Here is an 18,417-nt window from a genome sequence, read left to right as displayed (position 1 = left end):
GACGCTACGCTAAGCGCGTGTACGCGCGCACTCGTCGGCGCTGCTGTTGAGCCGCAGATTTTCGTGTCCCGCGCGCACGATTCTTCGTATTCGGTAGGGGTTTTTTAAAAATTAAACCGTCATTTTGATAGAGTTCGTATTCTCTTATGAAAAATGTTGTTTAATATCAACGTTATTTACATGTATAATCAATTATTTCTTAATTAATCAATTAATTAAAGAATTAATCAATTCCTGAATTATTTTCTTTCTTTCTGAGTTTTTAATAAATATTATTGTTCTTTCCAAGGTTTTGACTTTTCATTAGCTCTAAATTTTAATTCATTATGGAGTTATTTTTCGGAATTCATTATGGGATTCATTAATTTCGGGATTTTCACTAATTTTTTGATTCCAAATTTAGAAAATTGTCATCAATTCTGAATTTTTATTAATTTTTAGAGGAAAAAATCTACTCTTGTTTTTTTAATAGCCTACGAAATATTTTCCATTAAATTTCTGAATTCGGCTTTAATTCCGAATATTCATTAATTATATTTTATCCATCGATAGAGGAATAATTTTTCATTAAATTTGAAATTTAATTATTAATTTCATCAATTCTGGTGTTTCACTAATCTATTTTTCCATTAAATATGAATTCCCAGCAGTTTTGGAATTATTTATTAATTTTAAATTGTGATCAATCGTTTCATTTGTTTTAACTTTTCACAAGTTCCAAATTTTCATTCTTTATGGGATTAATTTCGGAAAAATTCCATTAATTTCGGAATATTCATTAATCCAATTTCTGTTAATTCTGTTAATAATCATACAATAATCTTCAAGTTTATTGTATGATTCATTCTAAATTTTGAATTTTATATATTTTCATTAATTTTCATAAACCTTTAATTTTCATTAAAATTTTTATCCCTCCTAAATTTACCTTAATTTTTATCCATTTTCAATTTCGATTAATTAATGTAAGGTTTTCATTAATTTATGTACCTTTAGTTTTTTAAGGAAAAGTTCATCAGAAACATCTGAATTTTCAATAGTTTTTTAATTATTCTCTAATTTTGAATTGTCATCAATCCTAATTTTTTATTATTTCTTTGTGTTCACGTTTTTATATACGGTATTTTAATGTATATTTTTCAGCGCATTCCCGTACTTTATATTTTAATTAATGTTGTCTTCATTAATGTCAACTTTAAATACCAATAATCCAGGCGCCTCCCAAATGACAAGGTTCCAGTCCTCCGAAATTGTTTCCTTTCTAAAACGCTCGTGCACTGGGAACGCGTTCCAATATGCGCATCCCCTCGCTACGCGTGGGGCGTGTTGACGTCATCGCACTCGGGTCCCGCCCACCCGCGAACGCTGCACGCGACTCAATTTGCGCTTAGCCTAAGTGCGAATGTAGTGTTGTGTTTGATTCTTCAGTGCCGCCATCTATATTTCAGAAGTGAAGTGAGTGATGTGTAATGATTGAATTATATTTTGTACTGTTTGTAGGTCTGTTGCCCTCTGTGGCAGAAAAAGCCTCGCCACAGAATTTCTCAGAATTTTCATATTATCCAAAGTCATTTATTTTATCACAAACAATATTCTTTACGCGGTTCTGCATGCAACTCGAGGTTCAGATACAATTATGCAGCAGTGGGTGTGTTAGTGTGTAGGGCCGCAACTAGACATTTGGTCAGCCGGTGCAAGCATGCATTTTGGCGCCCACTCATACTTTTGAAAGAGAGGTTAAAGAGTGAAATTTGCGCCCTCTCTAGTCTGACGCCCGGGGCACCAGACCCCCCTGCACCCCCCCCCTAGTTGCGGCCCTGTTTGTGTGTGAACAGTTATTCCCTTTATAGAGAGAAACTATGTCACTCTCCATTGTTCATACGAAGTACGAAAGCCTGGATAACCAAGCGGGGATGTAGTTTGGAAAGAAAATTCACATTGCTCTGTGGGGAATCGAACCACCAATCTTTCACTGTCCGGGCGAGTGTTCTAACAACTAAGCTACAGAGGACAGACATTTTCCTTACTTAGAGCATATGTATGAACGCAGAACGGGACTGCATGGACAGCCTCCTAGCTCAGCTAATAGCTCTTACGACGTTAGCCCCCAGTACGAAAATCCAGGCTTTCGTACTTCGTAATTATTCTCTTGTTGTATGGTCAATTTTATTAATCAAATACATAGCTTAATGTGCACCAAAAATGTATATTTAGACATAATGTAAGATGCACACATAAAGGATGTACATACATGTTTTAATTAGATATTTTGAGGTTAGGAAATAGGAAATTCAATTTTCCCATTTTGCGCAAAAAACACGGATTTTTTAGAAAAACCCGCCCGGGCTGGGTTTTTTTTTTACAACCCTGGTTAAAACTCATAAATTAAGATCAAGTCATCCAGTTTGCTCTTCACTTACCATTTTCAAAATAATTTATGAAAGTTTCTTTCGTTACATGTGATTGTTTCAAGTAATTCAAAGTTTCTGTAACACTCACAAGATGACTATGATGAAACTTTATTTCTATGATTGCATGCAGTCCTTCTTTCACGTAGGGGTCTCTATACCTTGTGTCTTTTGTGACTTTCTTGATTCGAACCTTGAGTTCTGCTGTGCATTTTTTATCTTTTGATGCCCCATCCTGAAAAATTACAATCAAAGCAAAATATGTTTCATCGCTGAATGCATAGACATAGACTTAATAGTATGCAATTATAATAATATAATAATAATAATATTTATTGATTGTTTAGGGCCAATTGCCCCGTTACAAGGAGAAAGAAAATATAAATATATATGCAAACGAAAAGAGGGAGTAAAAACGGGGGGGGGGGAAATAAAATAAATATATATATAAAAAAAAAATAAACATGTGAGAAGCGTGCATGGTTAAACATTCGACTAAATTAAAAGAGGTATATACATATATATTAAAGATTAAAAGGGGGGAAAAAAACAAAAAAAAACACACAAGTCAGAACTGGAAAGTTGTGCACAAATTAATACACACACACAGATATATATACACACAGGGCCGCAACCAGGGGGAGCAGGCCGTCCTCGTGCCCTGGACCGGAAAGGGCGCAGAATGTATTCTCAGATCTCTCCTTCAACACTACAAGGGGGTGCCAAAATGCGCACCTGCCCCGGGTGACCAAGCATCCAGTTGCGGCCCCACGTACGTGTACACAAATACAGACATATATATTAAATATGTTTAAAAATTGAGATGCAAGATAGAGTCGAACAGGAAAATACAAAAAGAATGGAAAAAAAAAATAATGATGAGATTAGGGGAAAAAAAATGAACAAAAAGCAAACAAATTTATTCAAGGGGGAAAAATGAACAATAGAATGCGGGATCGGGGGAAATAAAATAGCAGATAGTGTGTTCATTGCCTTCCCTTTACCCGGGGATTTTTTTTTTTCAGAACATCTATATGTCTTCGCTCTCTGCTAAAATGAAATTTCTTAGTTTTAGGATAGACAGGAGAAAGTTAACGATTTGGTGGTATTTTTTATGTCTGTATGTTAGAAAGGAATGTATATCATTATCGATCAGGATATTAGAAAAATATTTTTTCCTGTAGTACTTATAAGTCGGACATTCTAAAATTACATGAGACCATGTTTCTAATTTTTTCAAATTGCAGAAATTACAATCTTTGTCAGAAGATATTTTGCGAGTTTTGCCTTGTATAAATATAGAATTTTGCAACGTTCTTAATTGAAAGAGGACCCTTTTAATCGACAAATCAATTTTCGAGAGTACATAATCTTCCGCAAAGATATGAGTTTTAATAAGCCTGTAGTGTGAATTTCTAATGCTATTTTCCATTGCGCTCATATCCTTTTGAATATTTTGGTCAATATAAACCTGCAAAATCTGGGGAAGATATTTTGCAGCTATGATAGAGTCCTGCAAAAACCAGACGAAGGCAAATCCAGAGTTTTCCAAGAGAAGTTTGAGATCTGAGGCCCAGTTAAAATTATTTTCTGTAATTGAGTTACTAAAAAAATGCAGATGAGAGATCTTACAAAATCTAGATTCTGGCATTTTAAAAATGCGTATCCAGTATTTAATTATCAATTTTATGAACGTCACAGATAAGGCAGTGTAACCGAGTTCTAATCTCATCATATAACCTGGTGTGTATTTGGAGAGATTGAATAATTTTTTTACAAAAATGCAAAAACATTGCTCTAGAGGATTGACCAGATGGAAGAACCATAAGAAAAAACTGAGGTTACCATGCTATTAAACAGTTTAAACCAACCAAACGGGGAGTTAATTTTAGCTCCTGAAAGTAAGGGCCACAGTGCGTTCATTGCAGATGTACCCTTGGCAAAGAAGTGATTTTTTGCTACAAAAAAAGAACCAGAAGAGGAAAAGGGGATTCCAAGATAGGTGTAAGAACCAACTGTATCCAGTTTTTTATTTTTATAAAAGAAGACATCATGCTTAGAGCATTTTCCGCCTTTACGGAAAACCATAACTTTTGTTTTATTGACATTGACTGTGAGTTTGAAGTCATTGCTGAATTTTTCGAGCATATAAATTTTTTTTCTTAAATTTACTGGTGAATCCGCCAAAATAACTGCGTCATCTGCGTATAGTAGAATGTTAAGTGGCGTGAGTAGTATAACCCTGAGGGTTTCTGGCTTCAAATCCCAAACCTGAGGGTTTCTCGCTTCAATCCCAAACCTGAGGGTTTCTGGCTTCAATCCCAAAATTGAGGGTTTCTGGTTTCAATCCCAAAATTGAGTGTTTCTGGCTTCAATCCAAAAATTGAGGGTTTCTGGCTCCAATCCCAAAATTGAGGGTTTCTGGTTTCAATCCCAAACCTAAGGGTTTTGATTATTTACAGGTTTATGCACTTTAATAGTAGAAAATATAAATGTGTTTCAAGTGTTAAAATTTATAAAGATAAAAAAAACTTACTATTCATCATTTGTTTCCGGTGTCTTCTTTTTTCTTTTGATGTTGTTTTATACCACTATATATGCTAGTGCGAGCATAAAAATATCTAATGTCGTTTTTTATGCACGTACTAACATGAAAAGTGATATTTTTCTTATTATCTTTATTCATAGCCACTTGAACCAATACAAAATAATTTTCAACAAATAAAACACAATGGCTTTCTTATATATAAGAGAAAGGATTATGTTTAAGAATAATGAGATACATTTTAAATGAGGATTGTAAATCCTATAATAGATATTGGGCACAATGCCCACTGGCGGTCACCATCCTCCCCAAATACCGCCACCTTCACCACCAATTATGAAGCAAAATTTGCTAGACGTTAAGGAGTGAAATTCAAACATATGCTTTTATTGTTATATTAATCAGAATTTTAAAAAATGTAAAAGCATAGATTTCGATCTACATCTCCAAATATCACAGTTTTTACCAATAACATTTGAAGGAAAATTTGTTAAACGTTGATTATTCATGATATTTTTCTTATTATCTTTATTCATAACCACTTGAACCAATACAAAATAATTTTTAACAAAGAAAACAATGGCTTTCTTATAGGTAAAAGAAAGGATTCGTTTTAAGAATAACGCGATACGTTTTGAATGAGGATTGTAAATCCTGTGATAGATATTCGACACAATACCTACTGGCGGTCACCATCCTCCCCAAATACCGCCACCTTCACCACCAATTATGAATCAAAATTTGGTGAACGTTAACGAGTAAAATTTAAAACATATGCTTCTATTCTCATACTAATCAAAATTTAAAAAATGTAGAAGCATAGATAGAAGAAAAATTTGCTAAACGTTGATTTTATGCAATTTTCACGACTTAAGTAGAAATGAAACAAAATATTTGCAAAATAGTTTTATTCATGCAATTAAAAAATGAATATACTCAATAACAATTTTCACAAAGTCCAAAATATACTGAGAAATCAAATTTGATAATACACCACCACCATTTATAAACATGAATATATATGTAAGCACCATACAGAAGTATTGTTTGTTAATAATAATAAATTTTCTTTTAACTTTTTTAAATGTCAGAAAACAGTTATATATATATATTGCTATGACGTAAATGAATGAACTGTAAAAGTATCAAAATAATTATCCTATTTCACACAAACTATAGGAATATACTAAAAATCCTAAATTATATTTCAAACATCCAACAATTTTGTCTATTTCAATAAACAGAGATAGAAACAGACTTTATTAAAATGTCCTAAATATAATTTTTTCATTATATATCACTTAAAAATATTCGATTTCCAATAGTTTTATTATCTTTAACAGTTTATTGTGTTTTTATAAATATCATTCAAACAAAAAAATGTTCTTTTGAAATTGATTCATTACGTCAATGTCACAATCATTCATTATGTTTTGAAATTGATTCAACATGTATGAATTTTTTCATTTAGAAAAATAGATAGTGAAAAAAAGTTCAATGAAATACAAAATATAATAATTGTTGGTTATATAATATATACCACCACCTATTCAAACAATGATTATATAAATTTCCATTAAATCATGAAAACATAGAAATTTTACGTTTTCAAATACTTATGTTCTGATCAAAGAATATATAAGATGCATTTCTAAGATTGAAACATATAAAAAATATCAGTTTTTAAACTGTAATGCTTTGATAATGTCAATCATGATAAATTTAGAAAGATAAATTTAAGAGTTACAATCATGTTAAAGTTTTATAAAAAAAACTCGAAATATAACATACTAGAAAAGTTTTTATTTATGAATCTTATGATGACCGTATGACAGTACATTTAAACCATCATCTAATAGATACTTTTTGTCATAAAAGGGAGACAAAGATACTTTATTTAATTTTGTTGTTTTCAAAATATGATTTTTAGAACAGATAATATTCTGAGAGTCTTTAAATATTTGATTGTCAAATAGACATTTTTTATAATGATCAATGTTATAGTTATCAACAACAGATTTTTTTAAACCTTTAGCTCTTTTTTTTATATTTTTACCATAAGAAAATGCATACATTTTTGGTTTTAAGGATACCCATTCCTCGATAGCAATACCGCTTGTTTCATCTTTTAGTGTTCCCGGTATATTTTTATTATGGGAAGAATAGAATTCACTTTTTTTAGGGTAATTACTAAAATCCATTATGTGATTAAAGTTGTTTTTTAAATCATGATACACATCTGACGTTTGAATTTCAAGTATTAAGGAATCAGTGTCTGTATATAGTAATTTGACATTCTTGTCATAAAAATTAACAAAATCCTCATAAAATATTTTATACATATGAAGCTTAGACAACTCAAGTACAGTAAAACCGACTTGAATCGGTTTGTTCAGCAATAGTGCTCGTTTTTTAACTTTAAACATAGCTAAAGAATCGTTTAAGGGTGTAAATTGTTCGACACCTGGGTTTGACATTATTTTTTTGCATTGATCTACGGAAGTAGCTATCTGAACATTTATTTTTTTTCTAGGATTTTCCATAGTCTTCCCATAAAATGCATTATTCATTAATTTAAACAAAGTTTTATCTGATTCAGTTTTAGCGTTTCTTTTTAATTCACTGTTCATGTTAACATATGACTTGATCCATTCTACCTGATGGAAACCTAAAATATTATGAATTTTAGTGAGAATCATTCCTTTTTTTAAATAATACTTTAAATTACGGTAATGAACAATATAATTTTTTTTTTCATAAAAATTTGGAATGAGTTTTTTAGTTTTAGACAATTTAATGTTAAATTTTTTAACCATTTCTAACTGATATGGTGATAACATGTTTTCTGTGATTTCTAAATGATCAACAGCCAATGGATAATTATCATGTAACTCATGATAATTCACAGGATAAAATAAGTCAACTTCCAAAATGTATCCATAATCGGAATCATCACTCACCGATAAAACATTGAATTGATTGATTTTGATTCTTCTATAAACCAGGGTTGACACATTGAATAACACCATAAAATATTATTTTTCTCTTTCCCATAAAGATTGTGCTTCAATAACTTTCTAACTAATGTTGTTTTTCCACTTAATGACGGTCCAACAACGAGTGCAGTGGATGGAAATCGGAAATGATGAAGATCATTCATTACTACATCCTGTTTTGCAAAGTTTTGTAAATTCATTTTCATTCATCTGCACCCCTACAAAATATGGTTCCAAGTTACCTTGATCACTTTTAAAAAAGTATCTAATGTCGAAAACGTTCTTATTTTCTTTAGAACAAATGTGAAAGAAGTAACTTCTTCCTAGATGTATAGATTTATGGCATGAGGAATTTGAAATATCTACTGTTATAATTTCACTTTCATACACAGTAAAAAAAAAAATAAAGCCAAAACAAACAAAAAATAAAAAAAAACTAATTACATAAAATGAAATGTTTTTAGATTCGATTTTTCTAGGAAAAGAAAGCATCGTGAATGAGATGGTCTTGACCAAAACACGTCTCGTAAACGACTGTAATTAAAAACAGATTTGTTTCCTTTTAAATCTTTTCTCCTCTTCTTACGCACAAGATGATTAAGTGTGTAATAACTCTCTTGATCTCAATCTAGGTCACAGCATGTTAACGTCTGCGTCTTAGAAAAAAGGGAATTTCTTTCTTCAACTATTAAACCATCTGTCATTCATTCAGATTGTTTTTTCAAACCCTCAATTTTGGGATTGGAGCCAGAAACCCTCAATTTTTGGATTGAAGCCAGAAACACTCAATTTTGGGATTGAAACCAGAAACCCTCAATTTTGGGATTGAAGCCAGAAACCCTCAGGTTTGGGATTGAAGCGAGAAACCCTCAGGTTTGGGATTTGAAGCCAGAAACCCTCAGGGTTATACTACTGGCGTGCCGTTAGGAAATGCTAAATCCGAGATTCCAGCTGAATTCAAACGGGTAATAAGAGTGTTCAAAAAAAGTGAAAAAAGTACAGGGCTCAAAACCTCTCCCTGTTACAAGTACACCTGTGTTAACCTCAAACGCTTGTGTTAAGCCTTCTGATCATCGAACTCTGGCGGAGGCCTTTTTATAGTATGCAATTATGAAATAAGCGTTCTCTTTTCCACAAGTTTTTTTACATTGAATATAAAGCCAGAATATAACAAAAAAAAATTTAATTTATTATAGAAACCTTTTCAACTTTTGTCCAATTATCGTCCAGTGAGATTGACGAGTTCCCTCTCGAAAATTTTGGAAATTATCATCAAAAGGCAAATTGTGAAGTGCATAGACGAGAATAATATGATGTCGGATAATAAGCATGGGTTCAGGAAGGGGAAGTCATGTGTAACTAACCTCCTTTGCTTCTATGATCACGTGACAAAGGTTTTGGGTAAGAACAAAAATGTAGATGTTGTTTACCTTGATTTCAAAAAGGCATTCGATAGGGTCCAACATGGTAAACTCTTGAAGCGATTGATTGGGATTGGGGGCAACTTGCTAAATTGGATAGAATCGTGGTTAAGAGATAGTTCACAACGAGTTATGGTGAACGGTGATTTCTCAGGTTGGACAGGCGTCACAAGTGCAGTTCCTCGAGGATGTCCTTGGCCCCATTCTTTTTCACTTTTTATCGATAAACTCGATCAGGGTATCGATGGGATTACTAGCAAATTCGCAGATGATGCGAAGCTAATGGGGGTAATCGGGAATCAAAACGATAGGCAGTTGCTCCAGACCATCTTAAAAAACAGGATTGCAGCATGGGCAAATGAATGGAGCATGACGTTTAGCTTTGATAAGTGCATGGTCACTCATTTTGGTTCGAACAACCCACGATTCTCTTACGAGTTGAATGGTGTCACTATCCCGGATGCAACTAGGGTCACCGATTTGGGAATTCTCATTGACGGGCGGCTTAGGTTTTCTGAACATTGTTCAGCGGTGGTCAAAAAAGCGAATATGATGCTTGGTCTCATTTTCAGAAAGGTCTCTTTGCGTTCTCCTAAAGTCATTCTTCCGCTTTTTGGAGGCTTAGTTTGTCCTGAACTGGAGTATGCTGTAAGGTTTTGGAGACCATACCTACAGAGGGACATAGACTTGGATGAAGGGGTGCAGAGAAGAGCTACGCGTGTCCTTATTGGCACACGGGGCTTGAGTTATGAAGAGAGACTTCATTTTTTGAACATGTTTACATGGGATGAACGCAGGTGTCGAGGAGATATGATCGAAGTGTTTAAAATTTTCAATGGGATGGATAGAATGGACCATGAACTTTTAGTATACCGCCAATCGACTGCTTTTACAAGGGGACACCAGTATCGATTGGTGAGGGACAATGCAAGGTTATGGTGTCGCAGGGAATTTTTCTCTAATAGGGTTGTTAATAAATGGAACAGTTTACCCCCGGAGGTAGTAAATTGTAACACAATTGACATGTTTAAAAAGAAATATGATAAACATGTTGGGGTAAATCGAGAAGCTATCCATTCTTAGAATAAGACAATCATAAGTACTCCTTTAAGGGCATTGTATAATATTTTATCATGTGTATATATTGATTATAATTTTTGTTAATTGCATTTTTAATTGGGTTGCTATATATTTTTTGGAAATATATGGCATCCATATTTTTATGGGCATCTTTTCTCAGCCACCTCGTTGGGCATTTTGCCTGTTGTGGCGTTGTATTTGTATTTGTATAAGGAATTTCTAATATCATCCAATATTTTTTCACGGTGGACTCCAGCTTTCATTTTACCTGGAAAGCAAATGAAAACAATAGTAAAAACACTACACAAGCAGTTTTGGTCAAACTAACATTTAATGATAGCACTGTTCAACACTGATTTTATTGGCAATGAATTCCATTAATGTTATAGCAAGGCAGGACCGTAGCGTGCCTTCTCAAAGCAGATTTTTTTCTTGGAGGCCCGCTTGAACGTAGTTATTTTTGTGCAAAATATGTGTAGTTTTCTGTAGGGGCCCACTTGACTCTGGGTCCTGGGCAATGTCCCAGCCTAGTCACGGGCTGTAGCAAAGTCATCAAACTTAATTGGACCCCAGCCATTTCCCATAAAATTATACCTCAAGTGGGCTGCCAATTATTGTTTTTTTTCATCTAAATTAAAGTATTCAATTTGAATCGAAGGGAAGTGTGTGTGAAAGAACTATAATTAACTAATTGTATAAACTATTATAAATAAACCATTAAAAAAATGTTAAAAATCAATATTTCTGATCATTACAAGATGCATAAAATAGTATATTTGGCGTTTTCTATAATAGCATTTAAATACTATTTAGTGTGTTATAAAATTTAATTAATGAAGTAATTTTATCACATAGAGAAAGCAGTATGCCAATCAGAAGATAATTATAATGAAAAATAATGCCCATTTTTTCAATGAATAAATGCAAATTTTTAAAAATTCACATGGCTAGAGATGTGAGGTGAGAATATTGTCCTGGATGTAAAAATTGGAGAATAATGGAGAATATTTATTTTTCTTTTAAATTATGAATTTTTTTTACTAGTTTTGTTTATATTCTAAAATATATATCAGTTTTCATTGCCCGAAACATCAAAGCAAAACAATTTTGGCATAATCACCCCACAATAACAACTTAGAATTAGAAACAGATTTAGAATTAGTTTGAGAATATTCTCCATACATAAAAGTTTACTTATAAATATTTTAGAAACCTTAAGGTTAAAACCTTAGAAAATTATTTTAAAATTAGATAAATTTTCAGAAATTAGTTCAAAACAAAAAAATTAAACCAAAGTCAATTGATAAAGGAAGTTATTCTTATATAATTAATCACCTTTATTCTAAGAAGATACAGAACTGTTGTTTTCTTCAATGTACGTACACTTAAATTCTGTATCACTCATATTTCTTTGCAAGTTGTGCCATTCAGCAATATTGGTTTCATTTTCTTGCTTTTAAACTTTAATATTTGTGGGCTACAAACTTCAATATTCCCCGTCTTCTTGACGGGAAGAGAAATATTCTCAAGGGTATTATATATAACTGCATTATAAATAACAGGAGAATATTCTCAAGTTATTTGTAATAGTAGTCCTTCTAGAGAATATTGTCCTAAAGATTATTATCGAGAATTTTTTCTCAACATGGCAAATATAAATAAGCAAGTAGTACAGAAACTGCATGAAATTTGTATCAAATGTCAGTGTTAAGAATAAAATTAAAACAATAGAATGAATGAAACAGATTTAGGAAATAAATATAGATCAATAGTTTTGAATACTAAAAGAGTAATAAAAGGAAAAAAGAAACATTGATTTAGTCCACGAAAATGAATAACAACTAAGTTGGTTTAGCTCATTCACGGTCAAATGGCATTTCCTGTTATGTATATCTCAAGTCTCATGTTGGAAGCTCCAGCAGTAGCCTGAAATCAACCACTAACATAGGGAAGAGCTTACACTTATTTTTATGTTAGGATGTATGTTCTAAGAAAATGGCTGCTGGATGACACAGTGATGCAAGTAAAAAAAAATTCTTAACATCAAAGTCCACGATCAAGCGGCCTCTCCACCCACACCCGTGTCCTGAGAGAGAATGACGGGAGCTACTAATCCTGCAGGCTAGCTGATGTTTCCCTTCAACGTTTCGTCAAGCATCACAATATAAAAATACCTGTCCACACATCTGATAGAAACGTTTTAAAAGGTAAAAATGTCTTGGTAAAAACTGGCAATGTCCTAGAAAAAAAATGTCAATATATATAATGATATGGTTCATAAATACTATATAAATATTCAGATCATTTTTGTCGCACCACAGTCATTCTCTGCACACCAGAGCTAATTAGACCGGGACCAACAATTTATTGCAGATTCCGAATGGCAGCATTCAATATTTTGCCTTTTTTTCATATTCACCGAGGGGTTGGTGCGCTAACCCCTTAGTGTGGGACTCCGTAGCAATCCTTTTTTCTGCGGTCAAGTCGCCAATTCTGTTGTACCCCTGTGTCAGGAAAGTTTCTGACAAGGACGAACCGGGTATCGAACTCACGACACCTCTAAACATCCTTTGGAATTTTAATTGAGTATAGTATCGACCTGGGTTACAGCGCCCTATAAATATTCAGCAACACATAATAAACACACATAACACATCAATAAAATCAATACCCATGAAAAAAACTAATGACTGATCGACAATACATGTATAACACATCTATATATATAGCAATAGAAAACGGTCATTAATTAGCGAACACTACGTACGATTCCACCGTTCATTGGAATGCATCAATTGCCATGAAAATTCTTCGGAAATGTCAAAGATTATCCTGCAAACAGAAAGTATAATGAAGTAATTTTTATAAACTTATTTTGAAGGTGCTTCTGGTGCTCCAGAGTGGGGGCACCAAAATGAACATTTGCCCTTTTATGACAGTAAATTCTTATTTCTGGTACTACGGTCCCCCTTTTTTCTCAACATCGTCGTCACGGTATGGCTCAAAAGCACGTCATTTTCATTATTGGCAATTTAAAAAAAGTTTGGCATCTAAATAAGTCTAAGATACCACCCCTGCCATAAGAAAATATGGTTGTCTTCATGTAAGTATGCGTATGGACAGCCTCTCGATTTAAAAATACCTTTAAATTTTGATAATCTTGAGAAAGAAGCCAGGTGATTTTTCTGAAGCCTAACCAGGCAAATTCTAGAGAATTTCAGCTGGTTCTCATTTTCGTGAGCCGCCTCCTTCTCTTGAGGGCCCCATCCTACAGAAGTGCCCCTAGGCTTTGACCTTTGGCGGTCCTCTTGTCAGATGTTTCACGGGCCCCCATGTGTGAACTTATTGAATGAAAAAACAAAAAAATTACGATCCTTGTTCCGGGCTGGAGCCCCGTCCACCCTTGTGGGGTCCATGCGTTAAGACGGCACTGTAAGGGACACGAAGCCCCTATGTCCATTCATGATTCGATAAAAATATATCGATATATCATTAAATTCTTTGCAAAAATATTCAAAAAAATTTATCTAGTTTTGATCGACTTGAGGAATGGGGGCATGGGTTTCCTGTGCTCCCCCTTCATACATCTCCGTCAGAATGCACGCTCATCATATTCATTCATTTGCATTTTAACAATCAATGATTAAATTTAACTTGGATCGATAAAAATGCACGTTCTTCATATTCATGATATTTAATAATATAACAATAGAAACAAGCTGGAAAGCATGAGCATAACCAGACGAAAAAAATGGCGAATAGTATGCAAAGAATCAGAATGCGATTTCCTCGTCTTCAATTCTAAGCCTCTTTGCCAATTTAATACGCCAATTTTAAAGCAACCTCCTCACTATGCTCACTTTATTCTTTAAGTGCTCCTACGTCACGCTGGGCATTTTGCCCCTCGGCGCAAGCGCTTTAAGCATTCCTTCCTGATCCCTACCGGCTACGGTGTTGCTCTGTGGCGAGACTTTTTAAAGGGAAGATCGGCTCGCATTCACGCCTTGAAGTTGGGAACCACAGAAAACCAACTTCAGCCGACCACCACTGTGGCGACGGTGTTGCATCATTCAGAACTGCAGACCTATGTTATGAATTATTGTGGGGGGCACAGCAACCGTTTATCAAATTTATAGGGGGAGCTCAAACAACCTCAGCCCCCCCCCCCCCAGGTTTTGGCACCTATACACAGTGCATATCTTTTGCATTCTATATATCATATTCTATTGTATTTTACATTCTATAGCAGAAACTTTGGGGCTCCATGTGCACTTCCCAGTATCTTCGTAAACCCTCGAGGAAAATAAAATCTCAGTAAATTTTATTTAAAAGAAGGGGCCTGCAGGACTATGCTATAGAAATTGTATACTGAAAAAAAGGTCTACAAGTTAAAAGGGTTGAGAACCGCGGCTATAGAATATAATAATATAATTCATAGTGGGGTGTATTATGCATGGTGCTGTATTGCTCATTGTGGCGTGCTGTGCTTACTGTGTTGCTGATTTCGGTGCATGAAATATTGGGCTGCAATGCATACTTAACACATTTAAAAAACATTGCTTTTCGTGCTGCATTCCTTATTATGGTGCATTGTGCAGTATTTTTTTATTATGGTGCATTGCATGTTGTATTGTGGAAAATGTTTGTGATGAATCACATATTGTGTAATGGTTTATTAGGTATTGTGTGTGTGTGTGTGTGTGTGTGTGTGTGTGTGTGTATTTTATCATTTTTGCATATTGTATGTTTTGGTGCATTACATATTGTGTATTCTATTTCACTGTGCATTGCATAGTGATGTGTATTGTGGTGTATCCTATAACGAGGCTTTTCATACAATGTTTGTCCATTGCGATTACTGTGTATTGTGCAGTGAAACGCATTGTATCCTGTTGCATATTGAGTATTATATTGCACTGCAATGCATCTGATCATATATGAATGTATCAGATTTATATTCCACAAAATAAAGATGTAACAGAGTAGCAAGATCTATTGTAGGAGCTGGGGGGGGGGAGGGGGGGGTACGAACGTGAAGAAGGAGTGAAAAAATAAAAAACTCACCCCTTTCCGCTTTCTGTACGATGAATGGTGACATACGTAATCTCTCGAAAAAATGTACTTGGCGTTTTCGCTACATGCGGTGCTTCTTCTCAAAATCCAACAAGTGTCGGTCTTCTCTTCAAATTCCTTGAGCCATTGAATAAACTGATCGTGGTCATTAATTGCTGCTCTCGCCGTGCAGTCAAAATTTTGTACCGCGATAATAGACATTTCTGCAAACTTGAATGAAAAATTTTCTGGCATTAATTGTGATATATCGTGGGTATCCATAATGGTAGCCATAACAAAGCAGAAAGAAAATATCGTACGATATCACGGTAATGGAAATTATCGTAAATCAAGAAGAGACGTGATTGGCTAAATAGAGTTTTCCAGCGAAAAAAATCGTGTAATCGCGGAATAGCGGTGCATTTGCGAAATTAGCGTCCCGTCATGTCGGACAATAGATTTGTCCGGTCTTGATTTGCAGACATCGAGCTTATATTACTGGAGGGAGTATGTGACGTCAGCGATCTCTGCCTTGGCAGTGCTGAGAACAGTGTCGCCAACATCATTCGTCGGAAGATCACGTGACTCGTTGAATATCGACGCAATCTCCGTTATTTTCTAATTTCATAAATACGAGTTTGAAACAATAAACGAAAGAAATAATTTCAGCATCGATGAGATAATTCCAAAATCAATGAAAGAGATCATTTCAGTACTAATGAGGGTGATAATTTCCGAATTAAGGAAAAAGATAATTTCAGTATTAATGAGGGTGATAATTTCCGAATTAAGGAAAAAGATAATTTCAGTATTAATGAGGGTGATAATTTCAGTATTAATGAGGGTGATAATTTCAGAATTAAGGAAAAAGATAATTTCAGTATTAATGAGGGTGATAATTTCAGAATTAAGGAAAAAGATAATTTCAGTATTAATGAGGGTGATAATTTCAGAATTAAGGAAAAAGATAATTCCAAAATTAATGAAAGAGATAAGATTCCAAAAGTAATGAAAGAGATAAGATTCCAAAAGTAATGAAAGAAATAGTAATTAATAAAGGAAATAATTCCAGAATCAATGGAAGAAATTATTCCAGTATTAATAAAAGAAATTATTCCAGTACTAATGAAATGAATAATTTCATCTTTCTTTATTATTAAACGAGTTCTCCATCCTTTTTGTAATCTTTAAAACGCAATATTTAGAGACTGAACTGTAGAACTGCCAGGCAGGAACTGTGTTATTCAACGGGTCACGTGATTTCCTTGCATTCGATGTTGATCCCGTCGCAGCGGCTCGAGATGCTTCATATAAGCTCGATGCCCACTGCATATTTAGAGATCACTTAACCCTTTAAGCGGCAATTAGAAATCACACTGCAATCATATCTTCTTTGACCTTTCAAGCCGGTTTAGAAATTTAAATTCCGACGCCCTATTCGCGGTATTTGAATTTAAATAAAAATTGAGCTTTGTGCAGCTCTGCTAAAAATAATTTATATCTTTTTCAATTTTAATTATAAAATTGTAAAAAAGAGCTGTTATAGTAAAACGTTATACATTATTAATTAACGTTATATACTTATTCCTCAAATAGTTCGTCTAATCGTTCGTAATAACTAATCGTTTCGTTATAAAATTTTTACTGCGACTATTTTAATAATTACTCAGGCGGTAAAATATTTCACCGCCTGTGATGCATCACGTGCTGAGATCCGCGCAGAGGGTTTAATGAAGTAAGCTTTCTTCCGATTTTCAGCAGGTGCAAACTAAAAGGTATAGGAAAAAGTTTTCTATTAGGAAATCAACTTTGCAAAACATCTAGACTTGTCAATGCCAGTTATTAGTATAAAACATAGTTTCCCAACCTTTTTTGTCCCATCGCCCCCTTTTTCAGAAATTTTTTTTCTCCCATCGCCCCCCTTCCAACGCAATCTAACCCATAGGATCCTATGTTATACTAGCTGCTTCTACCGCCCCCCCCTGGAACATTCCATCGCCCCCAGGGGGCATTAACGCCCACGTTGGGAATAACTGGTATAAAATAAGGGACTGTTAGACGAGATATCTCGTCAATGCCGCTTAAAGGGTTGAGTGATCTGGAGCACTTGAATGGCGCGCGAAACATTCTCACTTTAATTAAGTTCCCGGAGGCACATTCAAACCACTTAAGTGACAAGAAACACATTTAAAGTTCATTTACGTCACCCGCGACACCTTTCAATATCACTTAAGTGACCCGCTGTAAATTTACAGATCACTCAAGTTTACAGATCACTTATGCCACCCGCGGTGCCTTTCAAGATCTCTTAAGCGACCTACAGTAAGTTTATAGATCAATTAAGTGACCTGAAACACATTTACAGATCACTTAGCTGGCCCACGGCACATTCTCACTTAAATTAAGCCATCCGCGACAAATATCTAGATCACTTACTTGACCGCGGCACATTCCCAGATCACTCAGTGACCCGCGGTACATTTCCAAATAATTTATAAGTGGCTCACGACACGTTTCAAACCACAGTTCAAGTGGTCCGCACTCTCCAACAAGTTGACCGCCCTTGGCTAACCCTTACGCGGTTATTATTATTTTGTTTTGGCTACGCTCTTCGTGACGATTGGCAAGATGAAACTTTGCATGTTTTCTTCCAACAGACGGAAGACACGAAGCGTCGCCTGACCGTCCAGGATTTTGTAACGTCCGAAGAGGAAGGCAATTCGGGTCCATACATCAATTACAGAGAGGTTTTCGGTAGGTTCGAGCTCGCTCCTGGACACTACGTCATCATACCGGCCACCTACGAGCCTCATCGACAAGGATCTTTCATGATTCGAGTTTATGCCGACAGCTTGTTTGAACTCAGGTTATTGGTATTTATATTTTTGATACGTTTTTATCGATCATAAACATCA

General features: G+C 34.4%; 1 protein-coding gene across 2 annotated transcripts in view; it reads left to right on the top strand.

The window, feature by feature from the left end:
• LOC149075191 (calpain-A-like) overlaps positions 1-18,417 on the top strand; it is a 199,731-nt gene that overhangs the window by 147,431 nt on the left and 33,883 nt on the right. Inside the window, exon 12 of one of the 2 annotated variants that reach the window (XM_089242464.1) lies at positions 18,160-18,368. In XM_089242464.1, coding sequence (XP_089098590.1) covers positions 18,160-18,368 — 209 coding nt within the window. Of the gene's footprint in view, positions 1-18,159; positions 18,376-18,417 lie in introns of both variants that reach the window. The other variant, XM_089242463.1, reaches the window with a different exon arrangement.

The sequence above is a fragment of the Pholcus phalangioides genome, unplaced genomic scaffold, assembly GCF_987345545.1.
Source record: "Pholcus phalangioides strain wild (caught in Gottingen) unplaced genomic scaffold, Ppha-v1.0 ptg000015l_1, whole genome shotgun sequence".
In the NCBI taxonomy this organism is placed as follows: Eukaryota; Metazoa; Arthropoda; class Arachnida; order Araneae; family Pholcidae; genus Pholcus; species Pholcus phalangioides.
The sequence above is the reverse complement of the archived record's forward strand: the minus strand, read 5'-3'. Positions and strand labels throughout refer to the sequence as shown.